This window comes from Vicia villosa, linkage group LG4 (assembly GCF_029867415.1).
Source record: "Vicia villosa cultivar HV-30 ecotype Madison, WI linkage group LG4, Vvil1.0, whole genome shotgun sequence".
NCBI lineage: Eukaryota > Viridiplantae > Streptophyta > Magnoliopsida > Fabales > Fabaceae > Vicia > Vicia villosa.
Window position 1 is genome coordinate 27908348 of NC_081183.1, and position 19398 is coordinate 27927745.

At 31.9% G+C, this 19398-nt stretch overlaps 1 protein-coding gene across 1 annotated transcript; it reads left to right on the forward strand.

Annotated features, from left to right (window-relative positions):
• The first annotated feature begins 10992 nt into the window (after nucleotides 1-10992).
• LOC131596943 (protein neprosin-like) lies at nucleotides 10993-13289 on the forward strand. Its single transcript, XM_058869673.1, has 7 exons — nucleotides 10993-11142; nucleotides 11233-11319; nucleotides 11411-11605; nucleotides 11709-11873; nucleotides 12000-12053; nucleotides 12368-12505; nucleotides 12875-13289. Exons 1-7 carry the CDS (start codon nucleotides 10993-10995, stop codon nucleotides 13241-13243), a joined length of 1158 nt encoding a protein of 385 aa, XP_058725656.1. The 3' UTR covers nucleotides 13244-13289.
• The last annotated feature ends 6109 nt before the right edge of the window (nucleotides 13290-19398 follow it).

A 19398-nucleotide genomic window follows, 5' to 3' on the forward strand; every position in this document is an offset into this window, starting at 1 on the left:
TAGCTCACTTTGTTTGAAATGTTTGAATTGTTTGAAAAGATTTTCGAAGAAGAACTTTAGCTTGTAAATAAGCATAGTCTTTTTGAATTTGATTTGGAAAAGAGGTGTAAAAAGTAATTTGAACTAGAGCAAGCAATTAGTAGCAACTACCCTAAGTTTGAAAATTCGTTCTTTTAGCTTTTCGGGCGAAAGGGTCTATCCATACCATAAGAGGGCAGGAAGTCTTTCAATTGGATGTTGAAGGGTCATCGAGAATAATCGTTCGCCACAAGACTGTCCCTTGCCATAAAGAGGGCAGGTAGTCTAAGGGAAGGATGTAATAGTCATTTAATATCTTTAGGCATCATGCGAGGATACCTTAGCAATTTGGGACAATCATTTTATAAGGCAACATCGAGGGACAAAAGTTATGATGAATGAACTGAGGGCAACATTTGCTTTAGGTATCCTCGGAATCGAGGGACTTGACTATTTTAAAGGCAGCAATATTAAGGCAACAATATAAGGCAACAAGAGGAATTATCCTAAAGGTGTGTGGGTGCAACAATCACGTGGTTAAATTCAGATATTTAATCTTGTAATTAGTTATCCTAACTCTGTTAAAGGCTTGCACTCCCTAAGATTACTAACCACGCAATTAATATTACGGAAATTAAAGGCAGAAAATAAATTCCTACGTTATTATAATAAACACCTGCGGGGATGGGGGAAATTTAAAAGACAAAAAATAAGTGGGAATAATAATTAACAAAAATTCTTGAATGCCCTTGATCTTCTCGAACCTTCGGCTGACCCTGAAAATTAAAAGGAAAATAAATAAGGGTGAGTGCATTGACTATTCGAGGCAAACCCTATTTTGGGCAAAAGGAAAAAAGTAAAATAATATTTATATAAAATAAAATAAGGATTGGAAACTTAGCTCTGATGATGCGTAGTCGGAGGATCTTGGTTAATCCTGAAAAATGAAGAAGAGAAAGGTAGAAAACTTCTTGCGGCAAATACAAGGCATTGATAATAAATAAAAGAGGAATTAAAAAATAAATATACGTAAAAAAAAAGTTAGAAAACTTAGCTTTTGGTCGGGTGAGGCGCGTGGCTGAAGGATTTGAAATAACCCTGAAAATTTGCGCAAAGAAGAGAATTTATTTTAGTGTATGAATGATCCCAACAGTAATAATTTAGGCAAAAAAATGGCAAGGCAAACCCAAAAGGGACAGAAATTAACTAAGGTTAACGGACAACACAATGATTAGTTATCATGCCAAAATCAGGGTTTGAGGCAAGATTAAAATTGTTACCCTAAAATAATTATCAGCTACAAATCTTAAAAACAATTATTTTTAATATTGTAAAAAAAAAAGTCGAAACTCCGATTAAAAATAATGGTGAAAATATTTAATAGATAACATGTTTTTTAAAACTAATTTTTAAAATAATAATAATAAAAAAAATAGAGAAAAGAAGATAAGTAAAAAGGGTTTATATAAAAATAAATAAAAAATTAAAAGTGACTTAGCTGGTGATCAAGTGTGAGCAGCCTCTGAGGGTGCGTGGTAGACCAGCGTATTCAAGACCCTTGGATCTGCATTGATGGGGATCTGGTGGTGAAGACATGAGGACACACCATGAATGTTTCCAGGTGCGCTGCGTAGGATTCATCCAATTTGCAAATGTTAAAAATTTAATGTCTTGAGCCAAGTTCGAACCTGGGTCCTCGCAATGACCAAGCTTCACGCTGCCAATTGTACTGTGTGTAACAATTGTTAATAAACCAAACAACAAAGATAATATATGATAATATTTGTTAAGTGGCAAAGTCAAAAAGAAAAATCAAACTGGGGGCCCGCTGCTGTACGCGCAAACCAATCACGATGAGGGAGAGAAAAGCATTTTGTTGACTGGCCAACGGGATCGTGACAACAGCAGTCAAAAGTTCTCCATCCTAATCACCATTTTCTACCTCGGTCTCTGCAGGTTTACCTGCGGAAATTGTTACACTATTTCCTGCGGAATCTTCCACGAGTTCATCATCCATCTATGGCAATTATAGGAAACCTGCAAAAAGACCCAAACAAAAAAATACAAGAGCCCAGATCCACCAATTGACGTGCCACAAGTCCAATGGTGGTCTTGTTTTGAGCAAAAACGCGCTGCAACCATGAAAACGCAAGAGAGCTTCTCTTATGCCCTAGTAATGGTGAAATTTATTTCACGCATGAAACCTTCAAACTAATGGTTCTAATCTTCTCTAATACCCTCCAGAAACTCAAACACGTTGTTAGATTGCATCGAAACATTACACAATGCACGATATAACAATTAGAACATGCATGGATATGTTTGAGTTTGATATGCACCTTTCAAACGTTATGAAACTTATGTATCTATTCAGACTTAACTTCTAGTGCCTCATAAGTGGGTTGGAATGAATGGAAAGCCGTGTGGTTGGCTGGAGAGATTGCCACGATTTTGCCCTACCTTTTAATATTTTCTTCTCTTGGAAACCCTAGCCCTTGCTCAAATTTTTTTCGTCCTCTATTCTGAATCATCTTAAGTATATATATCCTTTGAGATTAGGGCAAAACATGGCCTTGGATAGTTGTTTTGCTCACATGGAAATTTGTTTGAAAAAATATAATATTTCCTTCTATTTTTGGATCAATATCACATCTAATCTCACCAAGTTTGATTTGCACGAAATTTGATAAAAATATGGAGATTATTTGATTGGGTATGATTGGGAAATAGATTGAAAACAAATCTTCTTCACAAATCTTTGATTTTTTCTAATTTTATTGACTTTTAAATGAATAAAAATTCAAATAAAATTAAATAAACCAAATAATTTCGTGGCAAATGGATTTTGGGCTCTACATATCATGAGGATGGAGCCTGGGCCAAAAAAGGTTGAGTCCATTTGCAAGAAAATTCATTTTGGAGCCTTTTATTTCACATTTTTTTTCTCTAAAAATTGACCAACTTTGACAAGGCATATCTCCCTCAATTTTAAAGATATGGAGGAGTTCTAGAACTTTTTAGAAACCTTAGAGAGTCCTCTAACTAGTGTCTTTGGTATTATATCAAAATTATTTTCCATGCTCCTTATATGTCCTTTTGAAGAAAGTGACTTTTTGTTGACTTTTGAAAAGGACCTATAATGTTTTGATCCATATCTCTCAAATGAAGCATTTTTAGACTTGGCATGTGAGAAAAAATTTGTAGAGAATTCAATTTCCTTCAAAATGAGCTTTGGATGGAAAATTTCTAATGTTCCATGTAGAAGTTATGGCTGGTCAAAGTTCAGTTGACTTTCTCCTATGAAAACCCTAATTTAGGAACTTTTGAATTTATTGATTTCTGATCTTTCCTTGATGGGCCATGATCAATCCTTGATCAAATGGTGAATCATACTTTAAAATGAGGATGTTGACAAAAAATCGGAAGTTTTGACTGTACTTTGACCATAGTTGACTTTTAGATCAACCAGTCGATTATCAATCATTTGGGCCATTGAGTGAGCAATCTTCTGAATCGGGACTTGAAACTTGGCATGAGGAAACTTTGACTCATATGAGAGGCCATGTAGTCCGCTTGAGGTGTCAGAAGTTCAGATTCCTTGATTAAATTAGAAACCCTAATTCAGAGGCTGTTGTTTAGGAGAGAGACTGCATACTTCTTTCTTGTGCGTTTTTTAGCATTTGAAAGTCAGATGGATTGAAATATGAATGAATACGTTGGGCAAATTTTAGGGTATGACAATACCAATTATCATAGGGGCACATAATCAAAAGATCCTATTGACTAGGGGCATTTCATCCTAAGAGTCAATCAATTTGGGTAACATCTCGAAGCAATAACAATCAGAGGCATATCCTTCAAAATTAAAATATTGGGGCAATTCATATCTAAATGGTAGACCCAGGTTCCATTTTGAAGCAACTTCAAGTATGAACTTTCAATTAATATCATATCATGGATAGTCCTCCATTTCCTGGAGATCAAGGACAGACCTTTCAACTATCAAATGTTGGGGGCAATGCATATCAAATTTGTATGATAAGTAATTCTAATTCAAAGGCATGGAGTATTTCAAAAATCAAAACAATGGGTTATAAATCTCAAGTGCATGCTACGATATAACTACGTCCTAGTTCATATCAAGACAAATCTCTGCGAATAACCAACAAATTGGGGCAAGACATACCGTGAAAGGGAAAGCTATCCTCATATTTTTTACAATCCCCAGTAAATCTCTCTTACATCTACGATCTTCGAGTTTAAAATGAGTATAAGGAAATCATGCTAGCATAACACCCTACCATCGTATGATAAACAACCTTGTTACATTAGTAACCTCTCTACGCCTTCGTTATCCACGACCCATCATTGGGGCATCATTCAAACATACTTCAATCATGCATTCATCAGAGCACTTCGCCCTTGCGTCAAGTCGTACATATCATTTCCTTCATCTGATACAGCATAAACCTAACTTCGTAGAGCCCAAATCTTTATCGGCACTTCAATATCCATGCCCAAGTCACGCATTACATACATTGGTTAAAACATTACGTACATCAAAACAAATACAATTACATACATTGGTTGATACATTACACCACACCTTTTTTAGGTAGTCTTCTTTAAGACAAATCTTACGATCCTTTCTAGGAACCTTTTCGGGTAGTCTTCTTTAAGACGAATTGTCATCCTTTCCAAGAACCTCTTCAGGTAGTCTTCTTTAAGACATTCTTTTTCTAAGAAACTTTCTAGGTAGTCTTTTCTAAGACATTCATCATCATTTCCAAGAACCTCTTCAGGTAGTCTTCTTTAAGACCTTCTTTTTCTAAGAAACTTTCTAGGTAGTCTTTTCTAAGACATTCATCATCCTTTCCAAGAACCTTTTTAGGTAGTCTTTTTTAAGACATCTTTCAGCCTTTCCAGGTGGTCTTCTTTAAGACAAATTTTATCCTTTCTAAAGAACCTTTTCAGGTAGTCTTTTTTAAGACAAATTTTCATATCCAATCCAGAAACCTTTTCAGGTAGTCTTATATAAGACGTTATTTGGCTCCACTCATTACATCATTCAACATATACATAAGCATAAGCATTATCCACATACATAAACATTACCAAGCCGACATAAGCATAGCCATGGTATATGGGCAAATCATTACAAAGTCCAGTTCTCATCCTGGCAAATCCTTACAAAGTCCAGTTCTCGTCCTGGTAAATCATTACAAAGTCCAGTTCTCGTCCTGGCAAATCATTACAAAGTCCAGTTCTTGTCCTGGCAAATCATTACAAAGTCCAGTTCTCGTCCTAGCAAATCATTCCAAAGTCCAGTTCTCGTCTTGGCAAATCCTTACAAAGTCCAGTTCTCGTCCTGGAAAATCATTACAAAGTCCAGTTTTCGTCCTGGCAAATCCTTACAAAGTACAGTTCTTGTCCTGGCAAATCCTTACAAATTCCAGTTCTCGTCCTGGAAAATCCTTACAAAGTCCAGTTCTCGTCCTGGCAAACCATCAAATCTAATTCTCGTTTAGTAGTCAGTTCCCGTCTGACTGTTACGTCAAAAATCGATTCTCGTTTAGTAACAAATTATCATCTGGTAATGTTTCAATTCCCGTTTGGAAGCTATCATTTAATCCCCAAGCTCCTGGCCAAGTTTTGGTCAAATTTAGGGTTAAACATAATCATTAAACACCTATTCACAGGTTGAAATACCTATTCATAGGTCAAGAATGCCTATTCACAGGCTAAGCGCCTATCCACAGGCCAAAGATACCTATTCACAGGTAAAACGCCTATTCACGGGCTAAGCGCCTATCCACAGGCCAAAGATACCTATTCACAGGTAAAACGCCTATTCATAGGCTAAGCGCCTACTCACATGCCAAAAGCACCTATTCACATGTAAAACGCCTATTCACAGGCTAAGCGCTTATTCACAGGCCAAAAGCACCTATTCACAGGTAAAACGCCTATTCACATGCTAAGCGCCTATTCACAGGACAAAGGCACCTATTCACAGGTAAAAACGCATATTCACAGGTTAAGACAAAACATAAACAACACGCAACTAAACACACGCATCATCGAGCACTTGCTATGGCAATCTCTAGGCTTTAGCAGGTTATTTTTATCGGCAAATTCAGGGGTCTTCCATTATTTAATAACTCTTCGATCCGAAATGCGTGAGACTTGTACATTCTCATGCCATTCGGTCTAAGAATAATTAAATAGGGGCAGCTGTCATACTCTAAAATTTGCCCTACTGCTATTACGTTTTATTAACTAGGACGTAGTACAAATTCTACAAGGGGTGTATATTAAACTAGCGGGCTTGACATCTTGATTGGCATGCCCATTTTAAAAGAGTAACCATTCTCTAAATTTTCCAATTCAAAAGATAGGGGTATACATTAAATAAAAGTGTGTATTTAATTGGGCTTATTATTTATAAAATATGAGGCCCAATTTCAGGATTCAAAATTATTTTTAAACTTGGATTTTATAAACTTTCTTGGTTTATTCACAGTAATTTGGATTTCTTGTAATTATTTGTTTAAAAATATAATAATTCACTTGTAAATTATTTATATTTTTAAATAACAAATATTTTCTTGCCTTTCATATGCTTTCAATTGGTTTTTTGTTTCAAATAAATACCATAGCACGATTGGTAAGGAATAAGGCTTGCAAGTAAGAAGTCATGGGTTCAAATCCCACAAGTGGCATTTTCACACTTTTTCTCCTATTTTTTACTAATGTTCAAAATGGGTTGTTGGGCTTTTGGAAATGGATTATTTCCTTTTATGGATTTTAACCTAATTTCTAACTCTATAAAAAGGGGTCTTAGCAACCCTAAAAGAAGACCTTTTTCTCCCATTCTACATACAATTTTTCTAAAAAACACTTTTTAGAACTTTTTTCTCTACGCTTTTTTTTTCTACTTCTCCCACTGAGGGTTTGTCTTAGGGCTGTCTTGAACAACCCTAATCCGCCGTTGTCGATTAACTGACAACGGCCGACAAATCCTTTCCCCTTTTCAAACTCAATCTCAAATTTAAACCTTTTTGGCCGATGATTAATGTATGAGGTCTCCCTTTTCTAAAAAAAACCCTTTTTAAAGCTTTTGGCCGATGATTAATCTATGAGGCCTCCTTTTTTAAAAAAACCCTTTTTTAAGCTTTTGGCCGATGATTATCTATGAGGCCCCCTTTTAAAAAATAATTTTTTTTGCCAATGATGATGCATTGAGGCCTTTATTTTTTATTACAATTCCGTTTACATGCCTTTTGGCATTGGGCTATTGTTGTCTAGATCTGACAATGGCCCTAGCAAAAACCTTTAAGGTTTGCGATATTTTATTATGTTTGATTTGGTTTAGCCATGGTCATTGTTGTTCGATCTGACAATGACCTTATCAAAACCTTTGAGGTTTTGACCTTTTTACCATACCCACATTCTTTTTAACTTTTTTAAATCAAAACTTTTTTTTTATAAAACCTAAAGGCTAAATGGGTCCCCTTGAATACAAGGGAGGCAAAGGGTGCCTAACACCTTCCCTTTGCCTAATTAACCTACTTACCCAAAATATCCATTTTTTTTGTAAAGGATTCCCTTTTTCCTTTAAGTAAAGGGTGGCGGCTCTAATTTTTAGGCATGGTTGCCACACACCCCCTTAGAGTGATTTACCTCACCTGAGGATTTAATCCACTAATCACACAAGATTACAATGGTTTTCCACTTAGATAACCTCTAAGTCTTCTAGAGTATCCTAATCACAACCTGATCACTCTAGGAACACAATGCTTAGAAACCCTCTAAGACTTTCTAGAGAATCCGATCACAACTTGATCTTCTCTAGTTCTTACAAATGAATGTAAACAATTCTTACAAGAGTATTACAATGCTTCTTAAAAGCTATAATCACAACTGTGATATTTCTCTTAAAGTTTAAGCTTAATCTCACTAAGATATTACAACAGTAATGAAGTGAGGTTGAAGACGAAGTTTGAGAGCTTTTAAATTTGACAACGTTTCTGTATGTATGCGCAAAGTGTTGTAAATTCGTTAACCTTGCTTCTGATCCAAACTTCACTATTTATAGGCGCTTGAGAAGATGATCGTTGGGAGCATTTAATGCTTTGCGTGATCTGTACAGCATTGCATTTAATGTTTCACTCTTTTGTCAACTACCTCGAGCCTTGCTTTTGCTGCATCTACTGACATTGCCATTAATAGCTTCTAACGTTCCTTTTGTACGTCAGAGTAGCCTGCTATCCTGTACTTGCTTCTGATCTGATGTTTGTATGAACAACGTTTGAATATCATCAGAGTCAAACAGCTTGGTGCAGAGCATCTTCTTGTCTTCTGACCTTGAAGTGCTTTTAGCGTGATACCATGAGAACTTCAGTGTTTCTGCTTCTGATCTCAAGTTCTTCTGATGCTTCAATAGACCATGTTCTGATTCTGCTTGACCATCTTCTGATGTCTTGCCAGAGCATGTTCTGATGTTGCATGCTGAACCTTCTGAGTCAGTGCTTCTTGCGCTGATTTCGTGCACTCTTTATGTGATTCCTGAAATGGAAATTGCATAGGATTAGAGTACCACATTATCTCATACAAAATTCATATACATTGTTATCATCAAAACTAAGAATATTGTTCAGAACAAATCTTGTTCTAACAAAAACAACAAAATCGTTCCTGAATCCCGCACAAAAATAATTATTTTAGTTTTTTAAAAAAATATTTAAATTAAAATGAACTTAAAAACATACTTGAAAATGTGTTTTATCGGATAAAATACTAGAATGTGTGTCACTTATCATTAACCTTAATTTATATGATTTAAAATATTATTATATTAATATATTTCACTAATGAAGTTTATAGAATTAAAATAATGTTTGCACAGTTAAATATTAGAAAAATTATTTGTATTGATGTCAATTCACAAATATATGTTATCAATATAAATAGGAGAAATATATATATATATATATATATATATATATATATATATATATATATATATATATATATATATATATATATATATATATATATATATATATATATATACGGGGAAAAAGTGTATTACTTATTCAATTGTAACATATTACTATTATTTATAGTCAAATTCTATTAGTATCAAATTTTATTGATTCAGATATTTTTGTAAATGATACCTAAACAAAAATGATATTTGTATGCTGGAAAAAATCTATTATTGTTCTAAATATTTTTATATACGAAAAATGACATTTATGATCCAACAATTTTTTATTCAAAAAAGGTATACGGGAAAAAAATTATTATTTATCTATATATTTTTATGTAAACAATACCTAAATATAAATAATATTTGTATATGGAAAAAATCTATTAATGATCAAAATATTTTTATATCTAAAAAGTGATATTTATGATCCAAATTTTTTTTATTCAAAAAAGGTATACGGAAAAAAAACTATTATTGATCTAAATAATTTTATATACCAAAATTTACAATTGATTCATATATTTTTGTAAATGATACCTAAACATAAATAGTATTTGGAATTGGAAAAATCTGTTAATGATCTAAATATTTTTATATATGAAAAATGATATTTTTACATGAATAATATATGATTAAAAAATAGTCTACGGGAAAAAAATATCTTATTAATTTAAATATTTTTATATACGAAAATTTGCTATTGATCCAGATATTTTTCTAAATGATACATAAACATAAATAATACTTCTATACGAAAAAAATTTATCATTGATCTAAATATTTTTATATAAATAAAATTGTATTTATAATTTAAAAATTTTGATTCAAATTTTGTTTTTGATTTAATAAATCTATTATGTAAACAAATTCGCGTACCAAACCTGAACCCGTGTGTATGCACGTGTGTGTTACTGATTATTATATTAAAATAAAAGTCTTGAGTATGTCTAACTTATAATTCATTACTTTTAGTATTAAAATTTTACTTAACTTTTTGTGGAAAAATGAAAATTAATTATTTAATTATTGAATTTATTTCTTTGAACACAAAAAAAAGGGTTCGGGACATTTTACATATTTTTTTTTTATGAAACTATTTAAATAATTAAATATAAATTTAAAATATACAAAAGACTCTAAAAATTTAGATAAACTTTAAATGTTAATTATTATAAGATTATAAATATTTTTATACCAATTTAAAAATATATATTTTTTGCACTGTTAATCTTATATAAATAAAAAAAAAAATTTTTTTAGAATCAGTTCAACCAAAGAGAGTTGAACCCAGTGTAATCTTAAAATCTTGAATCCATATGTACAACAGCTTGATTTAACACAAATAATACATATATATGTTGAACTATTCTATTATTCCATTTTTATTGCAATTATAATTTATCTTTCACATACAAAATAATCACACATTTTAAATTTGGTGAAATGAAAAAAATGATTTAAAATGAATTTTGTATATTTGAGAATTGGAATGTGTGTTTGTACAATAGAAACTAAATATTTAGAAAATAAATGCTATTAAAAATGAAACATTCTGACTTTTTTGATTGAATAATGAAAAATAGGAAAATTATTTCAAAGAAAAACAAAAATAAAGAAAAAGTATATTATTAATAATTAATTTTTCAAAATATATATTAAAACAAAAATGTATTCAATTAATATCATTGGCCTTACCAATCTTAGTTGGTCCAGTGGTGATTGATGCCCTACTTAGTAGGGAGAACCACAGTTCGATCAACTGCGATTGGGAGGGAGATGAAATCACTTGATGCCAGAACTCGCCCCCAAACCGGACTAAACCGGTGGTATAAAGCCAAAAAAAATCATTGGCCTTATATATTTTATCTTGATTAAATTATTATATTATTTCATTAGCTTTTGAATATTGGTCTATAAATAAGCAATATACTAAACTCTAATATATCATAATTAAGCATCGCTAAAAGAGAATGTCAAAAATGATTAACATATTGATATTGGCTCTGTGTTTGGTGACCATGAGTACTTCCCACAAAGATCATGATTTTCAGAGTGGGTTGAGAAAAGAAGATTTAGAATTGGAGAGACAACTAAACATTCTTAACAAGCCTCCTTTAAAGAGTATTCATGTATTTATACTTAATTTATTAGTGCTTTAAGGTTGTCTAATTTGATTTATCTTTCTAATTTTCTTGATTTCATTTTGGTGGTTTTCATAGACAAAATCAGGATACATAGTTGATTGTGTTGACATTAACAAACAACCAGCTTTTGATCATCCTTTATTAAAAAATCATAAATTACAGGTAAAATAATTTAATATGTATTATTTTAATCTATTTTTTTACTAATACAACTTATTTCAATGATTTTTTTATTTTTTATTTTTGGTGATAGAAAAAACCTGTTTTTGAAAGCAATATTACTGAAACAAGAGTTCAAAATTCATCAATCAAGCCTACACTCATACTTGAGAAATTTAGTTGTCCTAAAGGAACTGTTCCTATTCGGAGGACAACCAAAAATGATTTAATTCAACAAAAAAAATTATTCAATGCTCATAATCTGACTCAAAATGGTGGCATAAATCATGTAAGTTTTATCATATAATAAATTCAAATTTCAATTTCTTAATTTATTTATATAATTAACATATATCAATTTTTTATTAATATTTGAATTTATTAAAATTTAGTTTTCTCGCGTGTATATGACAAAATTGGTTTCTCCTTACTATGGAGTTAGTGGAACTACTAGTGTTTGGAATCCAAAAGTTTATAAAGGTCAAACAAGTTCAGGTAACTTATATGTTCAAAGGGGAGATGGAGACAGTATAAACAAAATCACAGTTGGATGGCATGTGAGTTTTAATTTATTCTATAATTCCAATTTTCTTTTAGTCTAAACACATGCATGGATACATAGATATAAATTTGATATTAAAATGAATTAATTATTTTCTAATTCATCTCTTAATTGATCTTAGGTGTCTCCAGAATTTTATAATGATGATCAAACTCATTTATATTCGTTCTGGGCGGTAAGTAAAAATTTATATATTATTTAATATTCACTTACTTATTATTATATAAATTATTTTACATGAGTGACAACTTCTATACCATAAAATATATTTGAGCATCATATCTTCAACCAATTATCTAACACCATTTCATTTATTATATATAATTATTTATAAATTTTAGATGTTCTTAATGCATTTTTTAACGCTCCTTTCACATAAAGTTGTCATGAATACTTTTATTTTTTATTAATATTTTTCTTATATTTCTTTGAATCTAAAGTTATATATGATTTTGTTTGTAAATATAACATGAAATCTAAAAACTACAGTCAGGAAAGAATGGATGCTTTAATATGTTCTGCAAAGGTTTCGTTCAAGTTGACAGATCACATAACTTTGGTGCACCTATAACTAAAACATCTACCTACGACGGAGAGATGGTGAACCTACCACTTAAAATTTCTCAGGTCATCTCTTTAAATAAAATTTCAATTTAAAACATTTAAATTAATTTGTATCATAAAATACTTTTAAATTGTAATGATACAAAATGATGAAGTTCGAAGTGATGTTATATAAAATATTATAGACTATTACAGCCTGATTTATAAGAAAGATTATCTTTTTAGATCCATTGAATAATGAATATATCTAGTCTATATAAAGGATCAAATACATTAATTATTCTATAAACCTAAAGAAAGAATCTTTGTTTATAAATAAGGCCACAGAGAGTGTATATTAACTTAAATGAAATTAAATTCTTTTAATTAAGTCATAAATATTTGAATATTTATAACACTAATAGTAAAATTATCAAATTTTATGGTGTTCAGGATAATAAAGGCAATTGGTGGATAAAAGTGATTGACAAGGATATTGGATATTTTCCTGCTGCTTTATTCTCATCATTGAACGGTGCTGATCAAATAGGATGGGGAGGATATACAGTAACTCCTACGGGTACTAATAGTCCTGCAATGGGTTCTGGACACATACCAGATACTCACCCCCTTCATGCATCTTACTTTATATTTGTTCAATATATGGAGATAGATGGAAGTGGTTATGATCCTGAAACATATGCAATAGCAACTTACAATGATGCTCCTAATTGCTATGGAGTTACAAACTATGCACATAATGGAAAACTTTATGGGTATTCTCTTCAATTTGGAGGACCAGGTGGTAATTGTAAAACTTAATTATGATGAATAACTTTTTATTATATATAATAAAGATTTTTAATGATCCGTGAACAAATATGATTTGCCTTTTTTTAATAAGTACATTAACAAATATTATACTTTTAATGTTTTTAAAGGGGTTTTCTCGGTCTAATAATATAAAGTATTATTCCTTAATTAATAAAGGATAAAAATATGGAATCCCATACTTTATAACCTTATTCAAATTAAAAGTATGAAATTTTATTTGGTAAAATAATCTTATTTTGAATTGACAGTTCAAATTAAAAACAAACATGAATTTTCTTTATTCATTAACGGCTAGAATTGAGTTTGTCGCAGACGGAAAAAAATACAGAGTCGCCGCTATATTTTCTTCATTCTTAACAAACATGAGAAATAATGATAAATCTTAAAATAAGGGATAAGACAGTCATCGCAATCGAATAAGGGTTTGAGAGTCAGTTAAGTGAGAGGAAGGTGTTAGGCACCCCTCACTTTCCTGTACTCAAGGGAAATATTCTCTAGCTTAGGGTACATGCGGTTACTAAGGTTAGTTTGTCAAGGGAATTATTCTCTAGCTTAGGGTACATGCAGTTACTAAGGTTAGTTTGTCTAATTTCTTCTATTTCATGCCTTTATTAATTTTTTTTATTTACACATAAATTATTTACAAAAATTAAAAAGAATGAAAATGTTAGTATTTTGTTAGTAAGTTTGAAGAGTTTCAGAACTATGTGCCTACATATTTTTACTGTACAATGAGGAAGTCAGAGCCTTCGTAGTCCGACTCTAAGATTTTTTGTTGGCCGCTTTTAGTTTATGAAAAGAGTTGTCTTGAAATAGATTTAGTTCATGGGGCACAAGTGAGTTTTGAATTGAATGACCTATCAAACGTGGCATTCGCCGACCAATCGATTAATTCGAGGAAAGTGTGGATGTACATTCATCCCGTCTATTTACTTAAAAAAATTGATTAATCTGATTACAAAAAAGTTGGAGAATATTTACAATTACAAGTGATGAATATTTGAGTTTGTCAGGGAAAACCGGGAATATGTACAAACTAATAATTTGACATTATTAAAGACTTAATTTTGGTGTTTTTCTATTTTTGTTTTTTTTTGTAATATAAGATCAAATCTAAATATTTAAAATAAATTAAGATTAAACCGAACAACTTAATGAAATAAAAGTGTATTTTTCAATTTTTAGATGTCTTAACAATTAAATTAGTTTAATAACTTAATAACCAAATTAATTCTAATAAACTAAATTATATAATTAGAACTAATAAAATAAAATAGAATTGAATGTTTTTTATATTTTTGACTAATGATAATTATAATAAATGAGATATTAATTAAATGAAATAATTAAAATACATAACTAAAATAAAATTGAACTAAATTATTTTTTTAAAAAAAGCCACAAGGGTGAAATTAGGCACCAAGGAGAATACATTAAAAGAGGAGAATTAAAATCCAATAACTCAAATTAAACAACTCCTAATTTCCTAAATTAATTAATTAATAAACTAAAAAAACAAAAACAGAAGAAAAAAATGGTAGCATGAAGATCCTGATTGCATTGTGGAGATGCTATAACTCTATGATCAGCTGCACAACTGGCAACCTGTTATGGAAAGCGATGATGCCGTGATTTAGAAGCGCGAAGTAGATGGAATATTTTTGGTCAGAACCTGCCACAACATTATGAGCAGCTATCACATACTGTATGGCCCGAAGGAACAATTCGACACGGCTTTGGAGATAGTTTGGCGGATGGAGGTTCCCGTTAAGATTAAATCTTTTGGATGGAAATGCGTTGTCAACATTCTACCTTTGAAAGATATGCTTTCTTTTGGAGGTATCATATCTTCTTCTGCCAATTATTGTGTATTTTGTTGTCATAATGGTGAATTGTCGCTGCATTCTTTTTTGCTTTGCCATGTTACGGATTTGGTTTGGAATGATATAGCTGAATGGATTGGTTTGCATGATTATAAAGCTAATAGTTTTAAGGAAATATTCATGAAGTGGATTTCATTTTGTAAACTTTTTAAAGTTAGGAGAGGAAAGGAGGAAGTCGTTTTGGTTGGAGACATGTTGGTCCTTATGGTTGTCTAGAAATGGGATCGTGTTTTGAGGCAACTCGTGGAATATTTTTGATATTGTTTGGGGAGTTAAAGCTTTGGTTTGTAGGTGGACTTTTATAGGAAAAATTATACAACCCAATTCTAACTTTACGAGTTTAGTAAAAACCCTTTGTTTTATTTGTCGTATGTTTCAATTGGCGTGTAATTTTTCTTATCGAGTTCCTGCTCGATTTTTTGTATAATCTTTGTGATCTTCAGATCTCGTATCAATGAATTCTTGCTTATATAAAAACTACCAGTAACCATTTTAAAAAATTATCATGTGCTTTGACTTTTTCTTAACAAAAGAAAAATTCAAGGGAATGTGACAAGTGGCAATTGATATTCAAATAGATAACAAAATAATAGTAATTAAAAATAAGCTAATTAAAAGGTACCAGATCTAGTGACAAAGATGCAAGTGGAGGACGGAGTACCTGGCGGCTTCACGGAAGCTCTGGTCGGAGTCTTGCTCGTCGTTTCGTGTATGGGCGTGTGATCCGGCGGGGGAAGTGGCGGATGAGCGAGTTTGTGCACAGTGGGAACTCATCGACTGGTGTGGAGTGCTCGTGATTATGTTCTTGGTTTTGGTTGGGAGTTAGAACTTGAGGGTGGCGCGTGTTAGAGGTCAACACGAGAGAGCATTTTAGACTTAAGACACAACTTTGCGAGAGACACCACTTGTGTCACCCCGTACATATATGTCTAGAATAATATATAGTGAGGTTATAAATGGTACATAGAAAGATACATATGATGGAAAAGACAAAAAATTAAAATCATATACAGTTCAAGTCTCCAACTAAAATGTATATAATTGGGTTGCCAGCAATAATGCACAACGAAAAGAAAAAATCTAATGAGGTCATCCTGCCATCTGCTCGTCCTTAGTCTTCATTTCACACCCTCTAGCAATTATTCACTTCTAATAAGTACCTGAAAAATAATAAGAGGATTGGGGTGAGATTACTAAATCTCAATGAGTTCCCCTATCTTATAGGTTCACTCGATTTTACAAGGTTCATGCATCAAAACGGATTCACCGTGGATCCGGGGTTTTTTTCACGGCCAAGTACAAATACACAACAAGAGGTAGTATCACCATTGGAAGTCCCATTACTAACCAATGAGATAACAACAAGCACAAAGCTAATACAAACAAGTACGGATACCCGCACTCGTGTACGGGAACTCAATAAGCATGTTAATTCCCCTGCATAGGCCATATATCCACACCCTCGATGGGTTATCCCTCTTGTATAATGTCAAGAGTTACACATGCACACCACAAGGTGAATCAGATGACTCCTGAAAGAATCTCATCCCTGACGACTTTTTGAAGTGACATTGCCTAAATGGCGTTACGACCCTGTCAGTCACCCATACGCAGATGTGTTAAACGCTAGTGCAAATATGCCATCGTGACTACACGAGCCCACCGGGCAAAAGCCTTGTGATATTGTCTACGTGGAATCACTAGAGGTGTGTCAATCCGAAGTGATGAAGCCTACATGGCATCTTAACCTCACCATACCAAACATGTCGATGCTTCAAGTACGTCAGCGGGAAATGCCCTTTAGGACTTGGTCAGAACACACAGTCATGGTCGTACGCGATATACACCTAGTAGTTAGGTCTGCTCCGATTCAAGCATATATCAAATCATATCATTAAGCCACACAAGCAAACAAATTCCAAATGTTCAACAGGAACAATGGAAAGCAACAACCAATGATCACATAATTGATATCCAACATATACATGTATTCTTAACATGAGCAATTTAGTGATCCAACATGATATATCACATTCCATAACACAATTAGATAAGTCAGAGAATAATTAAGAAGGCATTCAGTTCCCATTCTGGGACAACACTGCACTCGGGGAATTAATAAATAAAATTCTATTATAGGAGGGCGTGCTAAGCGGAGTCATAACGCGCTCTGAGAAAATACATCAGGTTATACCTATAACACCCATCTAACCCAACAAGAATATTCGCAATATAATACGAATTATCATCAAATAAAATCACCAACAAGGGTGTCACATCGATATAAAAACATCACAACAATAGTCCTGCCTGTAACACGGGTTGCATCAATTTCATTTCAACATTATATCTCATTCATCATTATAATTAAAATCATATTATCTCGCAGCGGAATCTACAACTTTAAACATCTTTAAAATAGTCTACATAAAACATCAATTTAATCTTCATGATTCATGAGTTATAACTCAAAAATATAAGAAGATGTGAGGAGATGAAGGGACTATCATAAAGCATAAAGTAAAAGCTAAGGACAAGAACAATCTAACCAATCAAGAAGCCAACACTTGACATAACGTCAACATAAGCATTCCCTTTGGATTTATCTCAACAACATAGAAAACATATAAACTTGAACAAATTAACCAAAGCTCCAAGATAGTAATTCCATTTGAGCATGACTTCACCAATCTTGGTTTTGTCACATATGAACTTGCATTAACAAATCATATAAAGCCTTTTCATAACAAACATGGTACCTGCACACAGATAAAAATCCCAATGCCTTGGAGTAAACTCCAAGGACTTCAGATAAGAATAACAAATAAGATAACACAAGGTCCAGAGGTCTCAAGAGAACAAGGCTCCTTATACTAAGTCCATGAGGTCCAAAACTCCAAAATGCCAAGGGATGGTAACCATAGTCCAAGAGACCCTTAAGTCTTTTAATATTCAAGTTTGATTATTAATGTTTTAAGAAAAAAATAAAAGTCTAAATGGACAAAAGAAAAAGTGCATAAGCATAAACATAATAATAGATGGTGAATGGTAGCATAAATCATAAAATATAATAAAGCAAAATAGTAAAAGAAGCATAAAGATAAAGTTAGAAGTTAGTGGTTAGGAGTTAATTGCCAAAGTGAATGATCAATAATGATTTACTAATGAACTTTGGTCAAAGACACTGAAAACTCATTAGAGGATTGATAGAATCAAAGCATCCACACAATAAGTTTTCAAAGGTATTGAGTCAATTGTCAAATAATCAATTATCCTTGTGCTTGTAAACATAGGTTTAGGCCACGAATGATCATTTTTCGATACGGAATAAATTTAACGTTATGTTAAGAAATCGCCAAGTAACTTATATAGAAGTCACCCTACAATGAAGACGGTCAATAACAATTTACGTGTTTAAAATAAAATTAGAGAAATGATATGTAAATCATTCTCTTAAAATTTGCAACACATGTCAAATAACAAACAAAAACAAGAATGAGATTGAGATGGAGAGGGGGGATGGATCAAAAACGAAACCACAAGTCCAGATGAATTCCTTTTGATTTTTATATGATTTCAACGTAATGATCCATCAAAGGAATGATAAAATCAAAGCCTCTACACAATGGATTTTTCAAGACTTACACCCGCTAATCAAAAAGAAAGAGATGAAGAGAGATGGAAAAACAAATAATAAACTCTCATCAAATGGATCATCAAGCCAAACATTAAGAAAGAAATATTAAACAAAATTTTAAAAGTTTTTTAAAATAAAAAATAAGGAGTAAAAACCAAATCAAATATCTAAGCATCAAATAAATTAAAACCAAAGATCACCATAAGTCAAGGACTATCATAGGATCATTTCCAAATTTTTCCAGAATTTTATAACACTCAAAAATAAATTTGAACTAATTAAAACTCAAAGAAAATGAGGGAGAATATTAAAAATATCAAATGAAAAAATAAAAATATGAAAAAGTAGTAATAAAATCAAAAATAATTTAAAGTATTTTTGGTATTTTTTTTTCATAATTTTTGGAATTAAAATAAAGGAGATATGAATTTTTGAAATTAAATCAAAATAAAACAAAAATAAGAAAAAGAAATAAAATCAGAAAATGTGAGGAGCATTAGATCTTGTTCACTAATACACGTTGGCAAATCCAAGGGATTCGAGATGATGGAATATCATGGAGCCAAGTCAAAGCGCACACACCAAGGCAAATAAAGTCAGTTCAATATGTTACGACCGGCTTT

Bases quoted from the DNA above. Each gene is read 5' to 3' on its own strand.
- LOC131596943 (XM_058869673.1), top strand. From the start codon at position 10,993: ATGATTAACATATTGATATTGGCTCTGTGTTTGGTGACCATGAGTACT. The intron at 11,606-11,708 runs GTAAGTTTTATC...ATTAAAATTTAG, and splicing joins AAAATGGTGGCATAAATCAT to TTTTCTCGCGTGTATATGAC. The intron at 11,874-11,999 runs GTGAGTTTTAAT...AATTGATCTTAG, and splicing joins AAATCACAGTTGGATGGCAT to GTGTCTCCAGAATTTTATAA.